The sequence below is a fragment of the Nestor notabilis genome, unplaced genomic scaffold, assembly GCF_000696875.1.
Source record: "Nestor notabilis isolate BGI_N333 unplaced genomic scaffold, ASM69687v1 scaffold7498, whole genome shotgun sequence".
Lineage (NCBI taxonomy): Eukaryota > Metazoa > Chordata > Aves > Psittaciformes > Psittacidae > Nestor > Nestor notabilis.
This window is the reverse complement of record NW_009939546.1, coordinates 22,554-42,394: the sequence shown is the minus strand read 5'-3', so window position 1 is coordinate 42,394 and position 19,841 is coordinate 22,554. Positions and strand designations below refer to the sequence as shown.

The following is a 19,841-nucleotide window of genomic DNA, read 5'->3' as shown; positions in this document are numbered from 1 at the left end:
TTGTGCCTAATTCCAGTTGCTATGTAATTAAGTACTACCACATAATTAAATTGGATTTAGAGGGTGTTTATGCCCTGCAATACTCTATAATTATGGTTAATTCCTCCTTTATGGCTTCCGAACATCTCCAGTTTCCCGGGGAGCCACTGGGGCAGGCAGAGCAGCCTTCATGGGGCTCAGAAACACGGTGCACAGCTTTAGCACTGGAGGGCAGCATCTTGGAAAGGCCTGGCCCTGTCCCAAAGTTTTTCTTTAGAAATTTAATCTCTCCCCAGGCCTGGAGCAGGAACGATGCCCCTAGGAGCATCATTATGGGCAAATGGTGATGCAGGGAAGAGCAGCAGCAGGAGCCATCCCAGCCTCTGCCCCCAGGCTCTCCTTGGTAAAACTGCTTTAACTCCCAGAGAAGCTGCATAAGAATACAATAAACCTTTCTGCAACATACAGGTCCATTGAGAGGAGATTTATTTCATGACTGAGTGTGAATAAATATATGGTGTGAAGTGCAGGGCTTCATGACCTTTCATGGGCAGGGAGCCCTAAGGCATGGGGCTGTCCCAGCAGCAGGGCTGCCAAGGCCATCTCAAATAGACATCAAATCTTAGCGCTCAAAGGGCCAGGCTATAAAGTAGTCCCCTGTGACAACTCAAATCACACAGCCAGCCTCACAAGTGGATGTGGAAGAGCTCAGTTTTAGCAGCCAGCAACTCCCATTAGCAGCTGGGAGTTCAGGCTCTGCTGGACTAGCGTGTCACATATGGACCCAGAAGGGAGCAGGTCACCCTCCTCCAGAACATTGGACACCATGGGTCTTTACAGTGGCATCAGAGATGCCTGCCTGTACATATATATAAATTAAGACAGTCAAGACCACAATTTTCTCAGTAAAATGCTGGGATGGGCTTGGATTAGAGCCCTCACCTTTGCAAAAATGATACTTACCCCAGTGACTCCCCAGGCTTCACAGGGTACCTGGCAGGAGGGAGCAGTCAAATGAGATGGTATGAAGCCAGACACACTGGATCTGAACTTCACCTGTTGATGGGAAAATGAAGGGAGATTCTCCCCAAAACCTTTGTGCTAAGCTATTGCCTGCTTTCCTGTGGGAGCTTATAGAAGCTATTGATATATGCCATGGCAATTCAATAAAAGAATATGTAATGAAAGCAAGATATAACGTAGGCTGCAATCACAGAGTCGTGCATGAACTACTAAGCTGGTAGCATTTGCAGTCAGTTGGAGGAACTGTAGATTTCTTCCTCCACATATAGTTAGGGAAGGCTGGTAAAAGCGTCAAAGTATTTAATCCTTAAATATGTAATTAGTCAGCTAGGCAAAGACTGTTCCCTTGCTGAGGGCTGCTTGGTGGCAGCATGAAATTACTCGGTCGGGTTTCCCAGGTGTGGTGCAGGTATTACTGTTGGTCCTTAGCTTTGGACCCATGAGCCCAGAGGGTCCTGCCTTCAACTTACCAGCATTAGTTCACTCCTCCAAACTTTCCATCTCTTTTTGATTTCTCCAAAAGCCTGAAACATGCTGTGTTTAGAGGGGAGACAAGGACTGCAATTAGGCAGAGGGTGCAGAAGGAGTTCACCAGAGAGAGGACTCTGCTTGCATACAGCAAGGACCTTCATTCTGCCATGAAGCCCAGGGAACTAATGCAATGAAAACCTTTTTAAACAGACAACTTATACATCAGTAGGTTAGTAATAACAGGGAGCTAGTGCTCCTCCCCTCAGAAATCTGTGGGAGGCAGTTGAGTCTGTAGGACAAACTGCATCTCTACATCTGCTCAGGATGGTCCTAATAGTGCAAATTAGCTTCACAACACCAAATTCATAGTAGTTTTAAGCTGCTGAGTATCTGACCCAATTAATTCCACTATTTCTCAGCTAGCGGCTGATGCAACACAAGTGCTTTCTGGTGAGACGTGCAAATCACAACAGTTTCTCACTGGATCATGAAACAAAGCAAAAGCAAGGTGTGCACATTCCCATGCACACATCCTCACCTGCCAAGGCTGGAGGACTGTGGCACCCAGGAGTGATTTCAACATAAAGCTCAACAATGATTCTGATGCATGGACGCAATGGGTTGCTCTAAAACAGTGAGTCCTGCAGCTGCTGCAGCCTTTTGAGAGGTCTCAAAAAAAATGGTGTTGGGCTTCAGAGCTTTCAGTCCGCCTCATTTTCCCAGCAGCGAGGTCACCTTGGAATGGAAAGTGTATGGCTGGGAATACGACCAGGGACACCACAGAGCTGAATTTCCTTCCCTGTGAGTCCAGCAAAGTGGGATGAAAGCTGCACAGGCTGCATCTCGCTATAGCATGGAGCAGGCACCATCTGCACTGAGTACTTGAGTATCTCCAGGGTGGTTTTGGGAGACTTGAGAACCATCTATCAGGGGTTTTTTTTGGCTTATGGAAAATCTACAACACACTTTTCAACATAAAAGCCCAACTAATACACTTGGAGGCTTCACTCCTGCTTCACACACCACCATACCCCAGGCTCGCTCCCACCATTAGCAGCAGCCCTGAGCAAAGCTATTGTGGTGGTGTGGCTCCTGCCAGCTAGGCTCCAGCAGGGAACACATCACAGCTCTAGTCAGCCAGCCCTGATACGGCTGGGGGCCTGCTGGGTGTTAGCTAATATCTGCTGCTCCTGCCGTGCCAAGGAAGCAAGCAGCAAGCTCTGTTTCTCGATGGTTTGTTGGTCGGCATTAAGGATGAGTGCCAGTCAAAATTCCAAATAGATCTGATTTTCCAGTTTGTCATCTGCACCAAAAATCAAGGCTTGTGGTTTATCCAGTGCTCAAGAAAAGAGAATGCAATAAGCTGGGTGTTAGCTAATATCTGCTGCTCCTGCCGTGCCAAGGAAGCAAGCAGCAAGCTCTGTTTCTCGATGGTTTGTTGGTCGGCATTAAGGATGAGTGCCAGTCAAAATTCCAAATAGATCTGATTTTCCAGTTTGTCATCTGCACCAAAAATCAAGGCTTGTGGTTTATCCAGTGCTCAAGAAAAGAGAATGCAATAAGTTCATATAAATATGTATATACACGTATATCTCTATGTGCTCTGGGCAGATTCAAAGGTTTCTCACCCAAAACAAAATGTTCACTTGATTTTCACATTTTTAGTCACTTCAAAATACACAAAGTAATTCACCAAAACTGGCATGAAAATAGAAATATCATTGGACCATTCAAACATTAAATTATTTCTACAGAATGCTGGAGATAAAACTGCTGGCATCATCCCCGTTGTGCAGATCTGATGTCCCTATGCCTGTCTCGCAGCAGCCCTTGGGGCACAGTTTTCATTTTTCAATAAAAAAGGGGCTGCAGATGCTGCTGGGGCACACAGCACTTCATTTTGGGGTGATGCTGCCCCCTCACCCCCAAACCACTCCCACACCATTAACGACTTTTTGGCACGGCTGCTCCGACCATCACCACAGACAGGTTCCCTTTCGCATTCCTAGCACTGAGCCACTCGCACAGATACAGCCCATCAGCAAAATGTAAAAATAGCTGAAAATACATAATCAGTTTGGATGCGCTGTGGATTTAATACAGTTTTTCTGTTTCCTCCTTTGCTGGCCCTCTTTTCCCAATGGGAAGAGGCCATTAGGGAGGCAAAGAGAGCACTTTGCTGCGGTATATGTTTAGCAGAAGCCCTCAAATATTTTTCTCAGTTTTATATTGTGTGTATTTTCTATTGAGCACCATACAGAAATTGCAGCAGATCGATTCTTTCACAGCTCCCCAAAGTTGAAATGCTTTGGAGCTGAGAGCTCAGTGCCTGCCAAACTTCATAATTAACTTGAATAACTCTTTAATTTAAACTTTAATTTAAACATCTGTGTTTCTGGGGAACTGTAGGAGAAAAAAATTAAAAAAAAAAAAAGGCAAAGCAAACCAAGGAAAAACAGACCTGGTAAAATAAAGCAGCAGCCCCAGGCTTGTGCTGTGCCAGAGGCAACTGGAGATTAACTGTCCCATGCTGGGTGCAAGCGAATGGAGAGGCATTGCCCTCGCCTGATGGAAAGTGAAGAAGACATTGCCATCAGCTGCTGGGAAAGTGCCATGTTCAAACCTCCCTTCACTGCCCTGGCTGGGAGGTTTTCCTAGGCCATGGATGGACCAAAGGCCCAGGAACACCACTAGCTTGGAGTTTCAACTGAATTTGGAGACAATGAAGGCAAAATTCAAAAAAAGACTAAAAAACACCCCAGATAAATTTGCCCTAATGCAACTAATTTTACACATTGAATGACTACAGAAATTTGCCTCTTCTTCCTTGTACAGGGAGAAAAATAAATATAGTCCTGGATCTGTTCACTCAGTCAGTGGTTTCTAATGGTTCTGTAGCTGCCCATGGGCAGCATCAGCTGGGCTGGGAAGCCATGAGGACAGGAGGACAAGGAACCTGCTGCAGGAAAATTAATGTAACTTCTCTTCCCCGGTAGACAAGCCTCAAGCTGCCAGACCATGTATGCAGCCCTGGAGCTCTGTCAGCAAAATCACTACAATAACCCACCCCGAGTGAGATGGTGTTGGGGTCTTTAGGGAAGAGCAAATCACTGACAGGAAGAGCAGAAGACAAAGCAGAACCAGATAGGGAATGGAGATGACAGACCCTGGGAATGCATCCACAAATCTGGCAGGGTTTCAGAGCTGTCAGTCCAAGCTTCCAGGAAGATGTCAAGGATTAATAGGGATGTATAGCTCAAATGGTCTGCTGTGGGTTGAAGGACACCAAGAAGCATCCTCCTGCCCTGCAGAACCCTGGTGTTTCTATTGAACCAGCCCGGTTTGAGCTGGGGACAGCCAGAACAGGGTGACTTTTCACCATTTCACAGAGAAGAGCCCATCCAGTGGCAATTAAGCCTGACCCAGCACCTAATCAATACAGGATTACTTTTCCTTTCTTTTTATTCCTTCCATGATCCTGTTTCTAATAACAATAAAAAAGAGAAAGCTCCCTTTGCACCATGCCACAGCAATGCCACTACCCCCACAGCATCACCCCCCACCCAAGGCCACCATGTTGAACCACGGCTGGAGGGGGATGCCATGATTTGCCACTCAGAAATGACAGCTGGGCAGTATTCTCCCAGTGTCCACTGTGATGAATATACCAATAAAGAGATTCAGATCAATGAACTTGTTGGTTTCTACTGGGAAATTAATGCTTTCAGTCTATGGGCTAGAGAGTTGTTAACTACCCAACCTGATCACTGTCATTAGTGAGCAACCTCTGCCATGTATCTGCTCACCCTGCTTTATCCACTGGCCTACCTCCCACTCCGTCATTCCTGCATCCCTGGAGCCCTTCTTTTCCCAACCTTTGGCTTCAGCTGTGCTCATAAACGGGATCTGGTGTTTCTATTGAACCAGGCTGGAGCAGGGAGGGGAAGGATTTCATATCCCCATGTCTAAGCTGCACATGTAATCCTGCAAGGAGGCTTTCTTTGAAGATCTGACCCAGCTTGGTGCAACTGGCTCATAGCCACAATTACTTCTACTCTGAGTACACACATAAAAGCAAAGTGAGAGGCCAAGGAGCGGATGGTTAGCCTCAAACACTGACAAGTCAAAGGCAGCCAGTGCTAATTAGTCCCTTTGCCTTTCCCAGTCACAGCTACTCCATTGCACAGGGACGAGAAGTCTCTCCATGGGTCAGCTGGGGCCACCCAGGAGCCTCAGGAGAGCCCAGAAAGCAAAGAAGGATTGGGGAGGGGGACAACAGAGTCTGAGAGTGCAGCCCCAAATCACCACTTACGGAGCATTGATCCCACCTCTCTGCCATCTCCTGTGCCCTCCTTCTTTCTGTCTTCTGTGAGCATGGTCAGAGCCAACACAGGTGCTAAGGGGAAGGAGTTATTTCCATTTTTCTTGCTTTTCCTAAAACCAGGCAAAAGAGTCTATGAAAGGAGTCCCAGGTGCCTGCTCATAAGAAGGAAGCATTAAGCAGGGAGCAGAGAAGAAAAGGGCAGCAGAAACATTGCAGTAATATGGGATAATAACCCTGCAAATGCTGTGAGGCGGCTGAATAGTGGTATTTTCTGGAGTAGTGTGGTATTGTAGGAAAGGAACCAGTAAACAAATATTTTCATTCAGCAGCAGGGGAAAGGGGGAGGCACAGCTGCTCCCTTGGGATGAACTCCAGAGCAGGAGAGTCATTAGAAGTAAGGAAAGGCAATTGCTCAAGATTATGTTGCAAGGTCAGAAGTGGTGAGTGGCCCCAAGCACAGCTCAGCTGTGTATCATACCTGAACATCACGCTGCCATCCTCTCTTTCCCCCCTAAAAAAACCCTAAACTGCTGGAGTATTGCACCTGCCCAGCAAGGTCAGCTCCTATGGCTTGGAGAAGACCCCACAGGAATAGGTTGGAAGCACCCACCAAAAGCCATCAGGATATCATCCCCTCATCCCCACCATCCTGCACATCATGCCCATGATGGCTAGTATGCCCTAGTGTGGATCAGCTGTGAAACTTAATACAGCTTTGGAGATCTGGCTTTAAGTGGCTTGTTCGAAACACTGAACCTGCCACTCCTTTGCACCTCTATTTCCCAGTTTCAGGATATCAGCTACTGCAATAGGCAGCTGAGTCAGACCAAGTTGATGTCCCATCTCCTTTTGCCACCAAATATCCCAGAAGGAGGATCATGTTGTAACTGGCCTATACGGCAATTTGCACCTCTCCACATTGTGGTCCTTCAAGGCAGGTTCTGTGCAAATGGATCACCCCAGCGCTTGAGGTTTTTAAGTCTTTGAGGTTTTAAGTCCTTCTTAACCCATGTAGTCCCACATGCTTATTCCTAATCTTCATTCCTATTCCTATATGAATGGCTAAGCCCTCTTGGAGTCTAAATACAGAGTTATTAAAGTTATCATGAATCAAAGCTGGACACTGCAAAAGCCATGTCTTGTCTTTGAATAATACCTAAATCCCACAACTTTGGTTGTGGAGCTTTGGTAAAAGTTCTGGTGATGCAGCGAGAAGGTCCTCAGCTCTTTGCATCTTTTTACCAGCACTGTAAAGAGCCTGTTGATCAGATTTAATGTGCCTGCTGCATCTTTTGCACTACTGATGCAGAAAGAACCACAAAGCACATCTCCAGCATTCTCCATTCCACGTCCTACAAACCCAGAAGGTAGGGAGCTACAAACACAGAAATTTACATTTCCTTCTAAAACACTGCAAGAAATCCAATTGATCATTTGCAGCTATTAGATGGAAATCTTTAATTAGCTGTTCTGACCCTGGAGCAGTGCTAGGGCTCAGCTGAGAGCCTTTAACCATGGCATAGCAGCCACATTCTAGCAATCCTACATGGCTTGTGTGTAAACTATATTCTGCAAAGAAAACAAAAGGCAAACACTATCACTGAGTGCAATGATGTTGCAGATACAGTCTCACCTGCCTGTTAGCACTGTCTTCTGATGGACCAGGCAGATTCCTCATGGCAAACCAGTTGGTTTTAAGTAATGGGCAGCAGACAACAGTCCCAATGAGTAATGGGGGTGAATCCATTCCCAGCACAACTAGGCTGGCACCAGTGATTTTAGGCTGGAGATAAATGTGATCCTCCAAGGCTGGATTACCACCCTGGGTCTTGCAATAGATACCAGAATGAGAAGTTGTGTTGTTCCAAATCAAGGCAAGATTAACCCATAATCCAGAGCACTTGTGGGGGGTGAAGTCACTTCAACAGGAGGGATTTGCCTGCTCAGAGCATCGACCTGAACAAGCTGGAGCCTGCCTGGTGTAATTTAACAGTGTTCAACATCAAGGCTGCCGTTCCTATAGCTACTAGAGGAAGCTTAGCAATCCTGGGTGAAGCTCCTGGGGCACAGGAGACAACACAGGGATGCATGACCATCACCCATGCATTAAACCTTACACACCATACTGATGTGGCTTGAAAACCAGATCCCATACAGTGTGGTTTTGCTGAAAACACAGATATCTGGTGATTTGTTAGTATGAGATTAACGGTTTCCTTAAAAAAATCAAAACAAACAAACAAACAAAAAAAACAAAACCCCACAACCAAATAAATAAACCCTCCCAAAAACAACCCCAAAAAACCCAACAAAAAAATCAAACAAAAACCCAAACAAACCAAAACCTAATAAACAATCAAACGACAACAAGAATCTGCATCCATCACTGTACAAGGGCTACGGCAGGGTCACCCTGTCAGGTGAGGGCTGCACTCAGAGTTGATTCAGGTTCCACCAAAACCAGCAGAACTGTGTGTCTGTCAAGTCGGTCACACATCTCTCCAGATAACTTTGTCCTGCAGGACTTGCCTCTCTACACTGAGCACAGTTTCATCATTAACACCAACCATACTCTTTCTTCTGTGTTCCCAGGTCCTCCCCACACTTGGCTGATCACGGCTGGCTTAGAAGGCTCTTTTCCCCAAGAAAATGGGGACTGACAGTGAAAACCCAGTCCTGAGGAATGTGCTCATCAGCTTTAACTTGCTTCTGCTGGGTGCTGTCCTCAAGCCTTTTGAGTGCCGGCTGGAGGTGACAACAGAGCCAGCTGAGAGGCCAGCAGTGAATGAGAAGGGTAGCCTGACCAACTGCAGCCCACCCATCAAAGAACAGCCCATGGTCTTCCACCACATCTACAACATCAACGTCCCCCTGGACAGCTGCTGCTCCTCCATGTTCAAGTCTTCAGCTGAGGAGGTGAGTTCAGAAGACGACCAACTGGCGGAGTATGCGGAGCAGACCTCTGACAGCGAGAGCCAGGTCACCTTCACCCACAGGATAAACCTGCCCAAGCAGGCCTGCAAGTGCTCCACCTCCCTCCCGTCCCTGCAGGAGCTGCTGAGCAGGATTGAGATGCTGGAGAGGGAGGTGTCCATGCTCCGGGACCAATGCAACTCCAATTGCTGCCAAGAAAATGCAGCCACAGGTAGTAATGACATCCTGTTAGCTCTTGCTGGGGACTGAGGGATCAGGTGAAAGGCAGGAGAAATAAATACAAAACTGGTAATGCTACACAGAGTGGCAACAGAGGAAAACCTATATATACCTATGATGTGGCTGTGGCTTTAGGGGAAAAGCTCATCTTAGGGCCCCCAAGGCAGGAAAACCCTCAGGAGGGATTTGGTCACTTGAGCCCCGTGCCCCAGCGGCTGCAGAAACTCCATAGCCAGAGCTAAAGCCCCATGTTGATAAAATTACAGCTGGAAAGGGCTGAGCAGGGTGATCTCCCAACCCTGCAGTCCTTGCAATGATGTTAGATCTGCCACTGCTTGTGGGACTGGGAGGAGAGACATAGCTGATGCTTTCCTAAGCTGTCCTTCAGCTGAAGGAAGCACTCCAAGAGCCATCAATAAACACCTTCATCTTCTCTGTAGAAGGAGTGAATGTGTATGAAAAGCTGAGCTTAAAAAAATAAATGAATAAAAATCTCGGAGAATAACTTCTGTTGCCATGAAAGATGCAAACAAAATTTGTAACAAAGGCACAAAACCATCAACAGGATACTTTAAGTGAATAAAAACATGTACAGTTTGTGAAGCTCTCCAAGAGCCCCCATTAGGGGTACTCCATCAAAGACAGACCCTCATTTCACCACGGCCATTCCTCAGAGACAGGGAAGCAGCATGCAGTTGAAATGAGGTAGGTTAGGAAAGGTTTGGGCTAGAGGCTGCATTTAGGTAGGGCAGGAGCCAGCATACTAATAGTTTTCCTTATGTCTTGGGGAGGTCAGTAAAAGGGTCTATTAAAATCACATATAGAAACCAGGGAAAAACCTGTTTTAAAGAAATTTATTTGAAACTCTGATCAGCCTATTTGGGTTACTTGCTGCATATGCAGGTAGTAGCACTAAATATTCATCGCTTGGTGGAGCCTCCACTTTGATCATAGATGTGCTGAGCTAAAACTGGAGTAATTTAATTTATTTTTACCAGAGTTGCTTTCAATTTGCTGCACTGCAAAGAAGACCAGGATCCCTACCTCATCACCTGAGGCATTTCCCCAAGGAAAGCTGCTCTTTTCCAACATATTTACAAGAATCCTCTCTCCTCTTTTGATAACTTAACTAGAGGCTGAGATCTGAAGAGATCCTGATCGTCATTCCCAGTATTTGTAGTTTAGATGGGAAGCATCCTGCAAAGTAACCCAATTGGGTCTGTCTAGCATAGCATATAACTGAACTCCTTTTACATGAGGGTCTGCTGCACCCCCATAGGAAATGGTGTCAGATAGCTCAGCTAGGATGGAAAAATTAGTTGGGGGACAGAGTCCTGCAGTTTTGGGTCTTCATGGTGCAGAGGTTTCCCAAGGGTCAAGGAAACACGGAAAGGGTTTCTGTTCACCCTCAGTTCACACAACGAAGAAAAGCAGTAAAAAGTAGCAAAGAAACATTACCCTGGCTGGGATAAACCCTAAGGTGGAGCAATAGGTCCGTGTTACAGGGCACAACAGGGCACTCTGACATTGGCAATGTCAGAGTGACTGCTGCCTTCATCCCTGGGCATCCCTCTTCACCCTAGTGTCCTGTGCAAGGCTGCTGGGTAAAGGGGGAACATGGCTATGGCAGTCATGTGCTTTTCCCACAAACCCAGCACACCCAGACCCCTGACACTTTGTACAAAGCCAACAGCTCTGTCTTAACGTTCATCAGGATAGCGATGATGTCTTTGGATACATACCTGCTTCTTGTAGGAGAGTGCGTGAGCAGACTGGGATCTCTCACCTGTAAAAAGGAACAGTGGGTAGAGAGGAGACAACAGGAGTTACGGCTGGTGCAGAGGACTTGGCCAGGGAAGGTTTTTTCCCAGTAAGAGGTCTAGGGAGGTTCCCACCAACTGAGTGCTGAGCCAGTTGATGGGAACCAAAGGGAGCACTTGCTCTCCAGCAAGGCTGATGGCACTGGAGGCCAGTGTTCCCAAGACAAACTCCCTGCCACCCACCCAAACACGTCCATGAGCCCATATCACCCATTCTGCCTCTGCCAACCCTACAGCCACAGGCTCCCCAGAACTGGGCATGTTCAGTCAGAGGGAGGACCATCCCCTGCTTGCCCCGCACCTTTTCTCCCTTCCCCACAGCCCATCAATGGGCTGACCTGGGAGGCTCTGACCTTGGTCCTGCATCCTTGCAGGGCAGCTGGATTACACCCCGCAGTGCAGCGGCCATGGGAACTTCAGCCTGGAGTCCTGCAGCTGTGTGTGCATGGAGGGCTGGGCGGGCAGCAACTGCTCTGAGCCCCGCTGCCCCCGGGGCTGCTCCAGCCGCGGTGTCTGCCTGGAGGGCCAGTGCATCTGCGACAACGACTATGGGGGTGAGGACTGCTCCCAGCTCCGCTGCCCCAGCGGCTGTGGCTCCCGTGGGCTCTGCGTGGATGGCGAGTGCATCTGTGAGGAGGGCTTCACCGGGGAGGATTGCTCACAGCTGCGGTGTCCCCATGACTGCTCAGGGAAGGGCTACTGCATTAATGGCACGTGTGTCTGCCAGGAGGGCTACGCCGGAGAGGACTGCGGGTGGCTGCACTGCCCCAATGCCTGCAGCGGCCGTGGGGTCTGCCAGGACGGCCTCTGCATCTGCGAGGAAGGCTATGAAGGGCAAGACTGCTCATCAGGTAGTGGGGACATGCGTGGGGAGAGCCAGAACCTCATGTATGAAGCAAGGGCTTCAAGGTGTCCAGAGCACTATAGAAGCATCATGAAGCCTGGGAGAAAGCCATACTTGACAAAGCATGACACATAGAACCTGCTTAGGCCCCGCAGTTTGACTGACTCCCTGCTGTCACTGTCCTTTTCCCCAAAGACACCAGAGGCAAAAGTTTTGGAGGTGAGCAAAAAGACAGTGAAGTTCGCCCCAGCACTGGTGGTAAACCCTTGGTGCAACAGCAGTTGCAGTGAGATTCTCCTGAGCCTTTGCCTTGCTATAGCAGTTAATACAATCACAGATAGCATGTAGCCCCCAGCCCAAAGCCCATGCCCATGTCCCACCAGCAGACCTATGCACCTTTCCCCACAGCGAGGTGGGAGGACAAGGCACACACAACCTGATGCTTTCCTTACCTCTGCCCTTCCTATCAGTGGCTCCACCTGAAAACCTGCGAGTGACAGGGATCAGTGAAAGCTCCATCGAGCTGATGTGGGACAGCAGCGGGGCAGCCACCGAGTACATCGTCTCATACCAGCCAGCGTGGCCAGGGGGCACCCAGCTCCAGCAGCGAGTGCCTGGGGACTGGAGCAGCATCACCATCACGGAGCTAGAGCCAGGTGTTGCCTACAATATCAGCATCTACACAGTCATCAGCGATGTCTTGAGCATCCCTGTTACCTCCAAGGTGGTGACCAGTAAGTATACTACTGCACTTTTTCACTTGGTACCAGATAACTGGAGGTGACGCTCAAGCTGGTTCACGTTTTCCATAAAAGTCTTCTAGCAGCAGAAACTTGAGCCTTAAGAAAATTCAAAAAATATTTGGTATATTTTTATCCTCTTTTCTGTCTGTATGGGGATATAGGAAAGGGGGAAATGTGTCCATCCTATGCAGAAGGACTCAGTCTGGATGAAAACCTGAATGACTAAAAATCAAAGAAACTTTCACTGTCTGCCTGAAGCCCCCTGTTATATGGCCCAAAATATTACACTTATTTCCTCATAGAAAATATTTGAATATATCACAGAAGTCACAGATTCTCCTCCCACTCCCGGATGGGTTCCTTATGATGAATGCCCATGACATGGGTGGTAGAACAGCAAGAGGGGATACTGCTGTGCATCAGGAGATACATAGTCCTGACAGGGCCATGATGCACAGAGGAAAATGGGAGTAACAAGCTGTAATGATAACCTCCAGAAAGGATCCTTGGAAACTAAAGATACAGAAGGCAGTGGGAAAACAACCTATCCAGACAGCCCTTTTGCAAGCCCATCATTCTTTCCATTCACATAGCAATGCAGTGGGGTTCTTCAGTGTCCAGCAGCCCAGGCATTTCCCTCCTCTCCCTCCAACCCACCCAAGGTGGGGACAAGGGGACTCTGGTAACAGCTATCAAAAGATTCCCTGTTTTCGTTGCCCAGATAACAAAATAGCCAGAGGGAGCAGGGTGGGGACAGGCAGCACGTGCACACTTGTCCCACTCTGCTCACCACCCTGCTGCTCCCCTACAGACCTCGCCACACCGCAGGGCCTGAAGTTCAAGACCATCACAGAGACGACAGCAGAGGTGCAGTGGGAGCCCTTCTCCTTCCCCTTCGATGGCTGGGAGATCAGCTTCATCCCCAAGGTACTGCTGCCACAGGCATGGCATCGTAGGGTACACCCGATCACCCTAACAACACCAAGCAATCAGATCTTAAATTAGCTTCCAATTACACCCCCTCCAAGAAACCCAACCTCTGTTTGAAATCTGTTTTTTTCACATCAGGCAACCCCAACTACCTCAACCCACAGCTGCCAGCTTGCTTTTCCCCAGTAGTCTTTGGTGTCAAGACATACAGTCCTCACAGAAATTCCACAGTAAAATTGGGAGACAAGCACGTAGATTCATAAAATCACAGAATCAACTAGGTTGGAAAAGACCTTTAAGATCACCAAGTCCAACCTTTACCCCATTACTGCCAAGACCACCACTAAACTGTGCCACGAAGGGACTCATCTACATGTTTTTTGAACACTTGCAGGGACAGTGATACCACCACTTCCCTGGGTAGCCTGTTCCAATACCTGATCACCCTTTCAGGGAAGAAATTTCTACCAATACCCAGTCTAGACCTCCCCTGTTGCAGCTTGAGGCCGTTACCTCTTATCCTATCACTCATTACTTTGGAGAAGAGACTGATGCCCACCTCACTACAACCTCCTTTTAGGTAGCTGTAAGAGAGTGATAAGGTCCCCTCTTGAGCCTTCTCCAGACTAAACCCCCCCAGTTTCCTCAGCCGCTCCTCATCAGACTTGTGCTCCAGACCCTTCACTGGCTTTGTTGCCATTCTCTGGACCAGCTCCAGCACCTCAATGTCTCTCTTGTAGTGAGGGGCCCCAAATTGAATGCAGGATTTGAGATGCAGCCTCAAATACCAAGTACAGTGCCAAGTACAGGAGGATGATCACTGCCCTGGCCCTGATGGTCACACTATTTCTGATATAAATGAATAAAACTTCCAGCCACGCTACCTCTTGCTGTCACCCCCTCTTTTTCTCTTCCATCTCCTTCACCACAACCCTTCCTCCTCCTCTTCTTTTTCAATCCCACTCTCTGCACACTAACTTACCCAAAGCTGTCTGGATTGAACCAAGCAGCTGCCAGTTCTCAGACAACAACCATGAGCATCCCTGAGTCCCACACACATCTAATTCCTGCCATGGAATTTTAGTTGCAGTGATGAACAGGTAGAAATTGTGCCAGAAAAGATGAAAGGATGAAAATGTTGCCCTAAATATCACATATTTTCTATGCATGGCAACAAAAATTGTACATCAAGTGCTTTATCTATACTCATAATTTCTACACCATTTAGCCATAAGTATAGCTTCAATTGTATATGGAGCCTCTTTACAAGAGCATTCAAGTCCCAGCAGTAAAAGAAATGCTGATTAAGAGCTCAATTATGATGTTTTCACCTGTACAAAACCCTCGCTGGAGTAGAAGGCAGCTCTGGGCAGCCGAGAACTGCAGAACTTGGCCCCAAAGTTTTAAATGCTCTTAACTGTAAAGTATCATTATACAGCAGGAAGCAAGGGCCCAATCGCTTTAAATAACTCATTCCCTCATTTCCAAAAAGGCTGGAAGGATCTGGGTGCAATTTCAGGTACAGCCACACGTAAATTGTGTCGGAAGTCAAAGTTCAGGTACTGCAGGTATAAATCCTAGGATAATTTTAATTCACCATCAGGATAAAAGCCAAAATAATAAGGCAATGTCAGGGAAAAGCTTCTGGCAGCAATAAATAGCTATCTTTCAAACATTTCATTGATACTCAGGAATTAAGCTCAACAGCATCCCCCTGAAGCAAATAAATGGGGATATATCCATTTTATGGTGAGGAATTGCCAGGATAGAAGCAAACTTCTCCCAGCAGGGTCATCGTCAATAGGTTTTTCTCAAGCCAGCACAAAAATACAAACTGTTGATCCTCCTTTCCATTTTTAATCTTGAAACTTAAACCCACATATTAGAATGTAAAGGAAGAGAAAAAGTGCAAAAGGAAAGCTGTTCCTGGATGCAGGTTTTTGGGGCAGGTTCACTTTTTCCATAAAAGCTTTGAGCCTTAGGGGAAAAAAAAACCAACAAAATATTGGGTTTATTTTTATCTCAGAGCTCACTGGGCTCTGAAGGTCTTGCATCCATTAGTCAAGCACATGATCCTGCTCTGTAAAGGCACAGTTGTGCTCCTGCCTATCAGCTACCAAAACTGGACTCTGTCCAGCCTCCATCACCAGCTTTTCTCCTAAAATGAGGCAGAGGGTTCTGTCTCCTTCACTGCCTGGAGGCAATGCTTGCTTAGGTGAATGCCATACCCCAAATAAACCCAGAGGCTAAAACCAACAGAGTTATAACAGCAGCATCACAAATAACCTCAATGAGCAAAACTGAGCTTGCTCTGTCTTCCTGAAAACTGGATGAGAGCATGCTTATTTGGTCCCCAGCATCCCTGTGAGGATGCTCACACCTTCCTGCACAGCAATTCTCCTTCCATGATTCCTGTGATGCTCTCGTCCCCTGAAAGCCAGGTCAGGTGGGTACTGCCCATCTGCTGCCTGGACTGGGGATGGGGTTGGAAAAAGATGAAGCAAAGACAGATTTAGAAAAGAGAATTAGGAAAGGTAAGATGGCAATTTATGGCTAGAATGGAAGATTTCCTGTTTAATGAGAAAAGAGGTAAATATGAATTGAGAGCTATGTGCAAAGATTTGTTTAGTGTGTTATTAGTGAAGACAGCAGCAAGAAAAGATCCTTTGTCTAAACACTGGCAGGAAAGGTGACATTTGCAGTTGCTTAAAGCCTTACAGTTTTTCAGAGCAAAACCACAAAGTATAATGATTTTAATAAAGATACTTAAAAAGCAGGGGGTGACAAAATAAAGTCCTTACAGTTCCATACCTATATATGAACATAATCTGGCATATATATATATATATATATATATATGTCAGAAGGCTCCTGGCACCTGAGTAGCAGGGAAAAGGAGTCTAGCCTAGGCTTTGGGCTTATTATCTTTTCTCTTCTGGAGGACAGCAGAGACACAGATGGCAAAATACAGGGCGGGGGGGGGAAGGGGCGGAGAGAAGGGATGGTGGAGGATTTCTCAGCCCAACAACATGGGTGCTCCACACTCAGTGGGTGACTTCACCCTGGGTTTCTGCACCTCAATGATGGGATGTGTCAAAGTGAGGGTGCAATGTGGGGAGGCAGGGCTGGGTGTGGAAGAATGCAACATGGGGAGCACCTCCTTTCCATGCACCAGTCCCCCCAAAACACTGTTTTGTTTTTTTTTTCTTTTTTAACACTTATTTCCACTCCCTGGCAGAATAACGAGGGTGGTGTGATCGCCCAGCTCCCCAGCACCGTCACCACCTTCAACCAGACAGGGCTGAAGCCAGGGGAAGAGTACACCGTCACTGTGGTGGCCCTGAAGGAACAAGCCAGGAGCCCTCCCACCTCCGACAGCGTCTCAACCCGTGAGTGAGCACAACCCCAGGCAGCACAGCAGTACCCAGGGCTTGGTCCCCAAAATAAGGTTCCATCAGCTATAACAGCCTGGCACTGCATGGGCAGGGATAAAACTAGCACCACCCAACTGACCAGGCTACAGGTGCATCACAGCAACAGCTTCTTCATGTGGTATTTTGTCCCTCTCCTCTCCTCCAAACCCCCTGAGTTGCTGCAAGCAAAGAAACCATGTCAAGCTTAATGGGGTTGGGAGCAAAGGCTCAGGTCTGCTTTTATTATATAGCTGGATAAATTCCTCTTCCCTGCTAATCTCATATTTTGGAGAAATATCTCTATAAACGTATTGCCTGTTCATATACAACTGATTAAAAGTCCCACCTGCTTTTGTGCCACTAAATGCCCTCTATTCCCACCAACTCAGGCAAATCAGGCAGTAGGGCAGGGAGCCAGGAGCAACAGCAGATCCCTTCCTAACCATCTTATTTGGTGGGTCGCTGGTTCATCCCATAGGCTAGAGGAAATTCAGCTGGGTCTTTTCCTCACTGAAGGAGAGGTGGCAATGGGCAGAGCTCACTGGAGGGTTATAACAAGGTGATGCTCTCTCCAGGCTGCTAATTTCCAGCAACAGTGAGAGCAAAGGGAGGGTCCCTCCACCAGCAGCAGCTTACTGCAAGTCTGAGCTTCCTCCGCACAGTCCTCTCCTCACGCTTTGTCTCTGTGCTCAGCTCAGCTTAACAGAGACATCTCCTGGCCAAGCCCAAATCTTCTTTTCCCTAGTAAGTCAGCAAAAAATAGGAGAGGCTGGTACTTCAAACTCAGTGGTTGACCTTTGCTGGGGAGCATGGATGGAGTGACGGGATCCCAGCTCTCTGCTTCATGAAGGCATCCCCATGCTGGCATGTCTGCCTTCCTCTGCAGCACCCCCATACTTTTTCCCTATCATCCTTGTTCTGCCTTAGCACTTTGTGCTGGTACCAAGCAGCAAAGGCTGTACAGCTAAGTAGAACTTGATGCTCCCCAGCATCACCCAGATGTTCGGACAACATTAGATAGTTGGAGATTCAGGATTTGGACAAGCATGACCTGGTCCTGGACAAGCTGAACACCCAGCTCCTACCTAAACACCATGCTTCCAAGCAGTCCTACATTCTCTGTTGCTGTTTTGCCCCCAGACCTCACCCTACTGCTCCCAGTTCCCCCACATCTCTTTTTCTAACCCTCCTTGGTCCTTCCTACCCCCTCCCACACATACCTCCCCCAGAAGTTTCTACCCTGGGGTGCAGTATTCAGCACATCCTTCATATATACTGTCATTTTTTAGTATATAGTGTATATAAGATGTACTTGCATACAGTATAGCCTGAATTACAGAACCAGAGTGGGTTTTTTCACCCAGCTTGTGATCATATAAGTGATAAAATGGGATGCCCAGCAGGCTCTGTGCATCAATGCTGCCATGGCACAGGAGTGATGGCCAGGCTTGGCCCATCTATCCATCTGTGCAGTGGTTAGGTCCTGCTGGACTGAAACCTTCCATCACCTGGGCTTACGCCTATGATTTCCAGAGGGGGATGTGGAGGATGTGTCCTGGGTTCAGCTACAGCAGTCATTTTTTCTCCTTCTTAGTAGCTGGTGCAGGGCTGTGTTTTTGACTTTCAGTCTGGGAACAACGCTGATAACACCGATGTTCTTAGTTGTTGCTCAGTAATGTTTACTCTGACCAAGGACTTTCTCAGTCTCATGCTCTGCCAGGGAGGAGGGGAAGCCGGGAGAAAGTAGAGACAGGACACCTGACCCAAACTGGCCAAAGGGGTATTCCATACCACAGCACGTCATGCCCAGTATAGAAACTGGGGGGAGTTACCCGGAAGGCCCAGATCGCTGCTCGGGTCGGGCTGGGTATCGGTCGGTGGGTGGTGAGCGGTTGTGTCCTTTTCCCTTGTTATTCCTCTTATCATTATTATTGGTAGCAGTAGTGGTTTGTATTATACCTTAGTTACTGGAGAGCTGTTATCTCAACTCGTGGGAGTTACATTCCTTCGATTCTCCTCCCCATCCCTCCGGGAGCGGGGGGAGGAAGGAAAAGGGGGGGAGTGAGCGAGCGGCTGCGTGGTTCTGAATTACCAGCTGGGCTTAAACCACGAAAGGAGGGAAGGGCCCAATTCTCTGCAAAAGAAAGTAGAAATGTCCAAAACTGTCTCCCAGTAGATCCCCACTATGAATTTAGCTAAAACCCTTTATCTGAGAGGATTTGGAAGACACCCTCCACAGCCCCACACCCAGCTAGTTATGAAGACATGCCAGAACAGTTGCATTTTCTTCTCTCTCCCTACTGTTAAGACATCAACAGCTTTACAAGCTGATTCCTCAGCTTAATGACAAACCAGGAGCTGGCACAGAAGCAGGAACATTTCTAGAGATGTTCCTCAGTTCTCAATGCTTGGATTAGTCTTTGGCCCCACGTTATTTAACACATTGTCAACACCTTTCAAAAGATATAATATCATTGCTGATAAATTTTGCCAGTGATGGAAAGGCTCAGAAAAGAGTAAATTGAGTGGTAGGAGATCGTCGATAAAAGCAGTTTGAATGGTTTGAAGAGCTGGGCACAAAGGAAAGCTATGTGGTTTCCAATGCATCACAAAGCACAAGCAGTTATCTAGGAGAAAAGAAAGTGGATCACGGTTAGACATAGGAGGTTTTATCCTAGGAGGTGCCACCTGAAAAAGCCAGAGAGGAATTGTTGCCAATAACTGGATTGAGAGAAGTGCATGAATTGCACTGTAGCTGTAATGGGCAGCAATGGGAAAGCTGCTGGGTTCTGCTCCGGTGTCCATTGCTCAGGACAGATGTCAGTGAAGTGAAGAGGATTGAGAAAAGAGGTGGGAGACTGAGACAAGGGACTAGGAACCCACCAGAACCTAACCCCCTGAGTCCCTTGGAGCCATGTCTCTTGCTTATGCCACCCCAGCTGCTAATTCAGACCACTCTGAAGGTGGCATTGAGGCATCCCTGAAGCGCGGCATCTCCAAAGCTGCCACTTTTCCCCATCCATCTCAAAATAACAGGTGCCCATTTTCCCCATCTCTGCAGTCATCGATGGCCCGACGCAGATCCTGGTGCGGGATGTCTCCGACACAGTGGCCTTTGTGGAGTGGACGCCGCCACGTGCC

At 47.7% G+C, this 19,841-nt stretch overlaps 1 protein-coding gene across 2 annotated transcripts in view; it reads left to right on the top strand.

Moving 5' to 3' along the window:
• The first annotated feature begins 8,446 nt into the window (after positions 1-8,446).
• The window catches only part of TNR (tenascin R), a 29,451-nt gene continuing 18,056 nt past the window's right edge, over positions 8,447-19,841 (top strand). For both annotated transcript variants that reach the window (XM_010019923.1, XM_010019922.1), the window contains exons 1-6: positions 8,447-8,942; positions 11,145-11,621; positions 12,085-12,348; positions 13,169-13,284; positions 16,526-16,676; positions 19,762-19,841. The exon at positions 19,762-19,841 is cut by the window's right edge and continues 202 nt beyond it. In XM_010019923.1, coding sequence (XP_010018225.1) covers positions 8,447-8,942; positions 11,145-11,621; positions 12,085-12,348; positions 13,169-13,284; positions 16,526-16,676; positions 19,762-19,841 — 1,584 coding nt within the window. The remainder of the gene's footprint in view (positions 8,943-11,144; positions 11,622-12,084; positions 12,349-13,168; positions 13,285-16,525; positions 16,677-19,761) is intronic.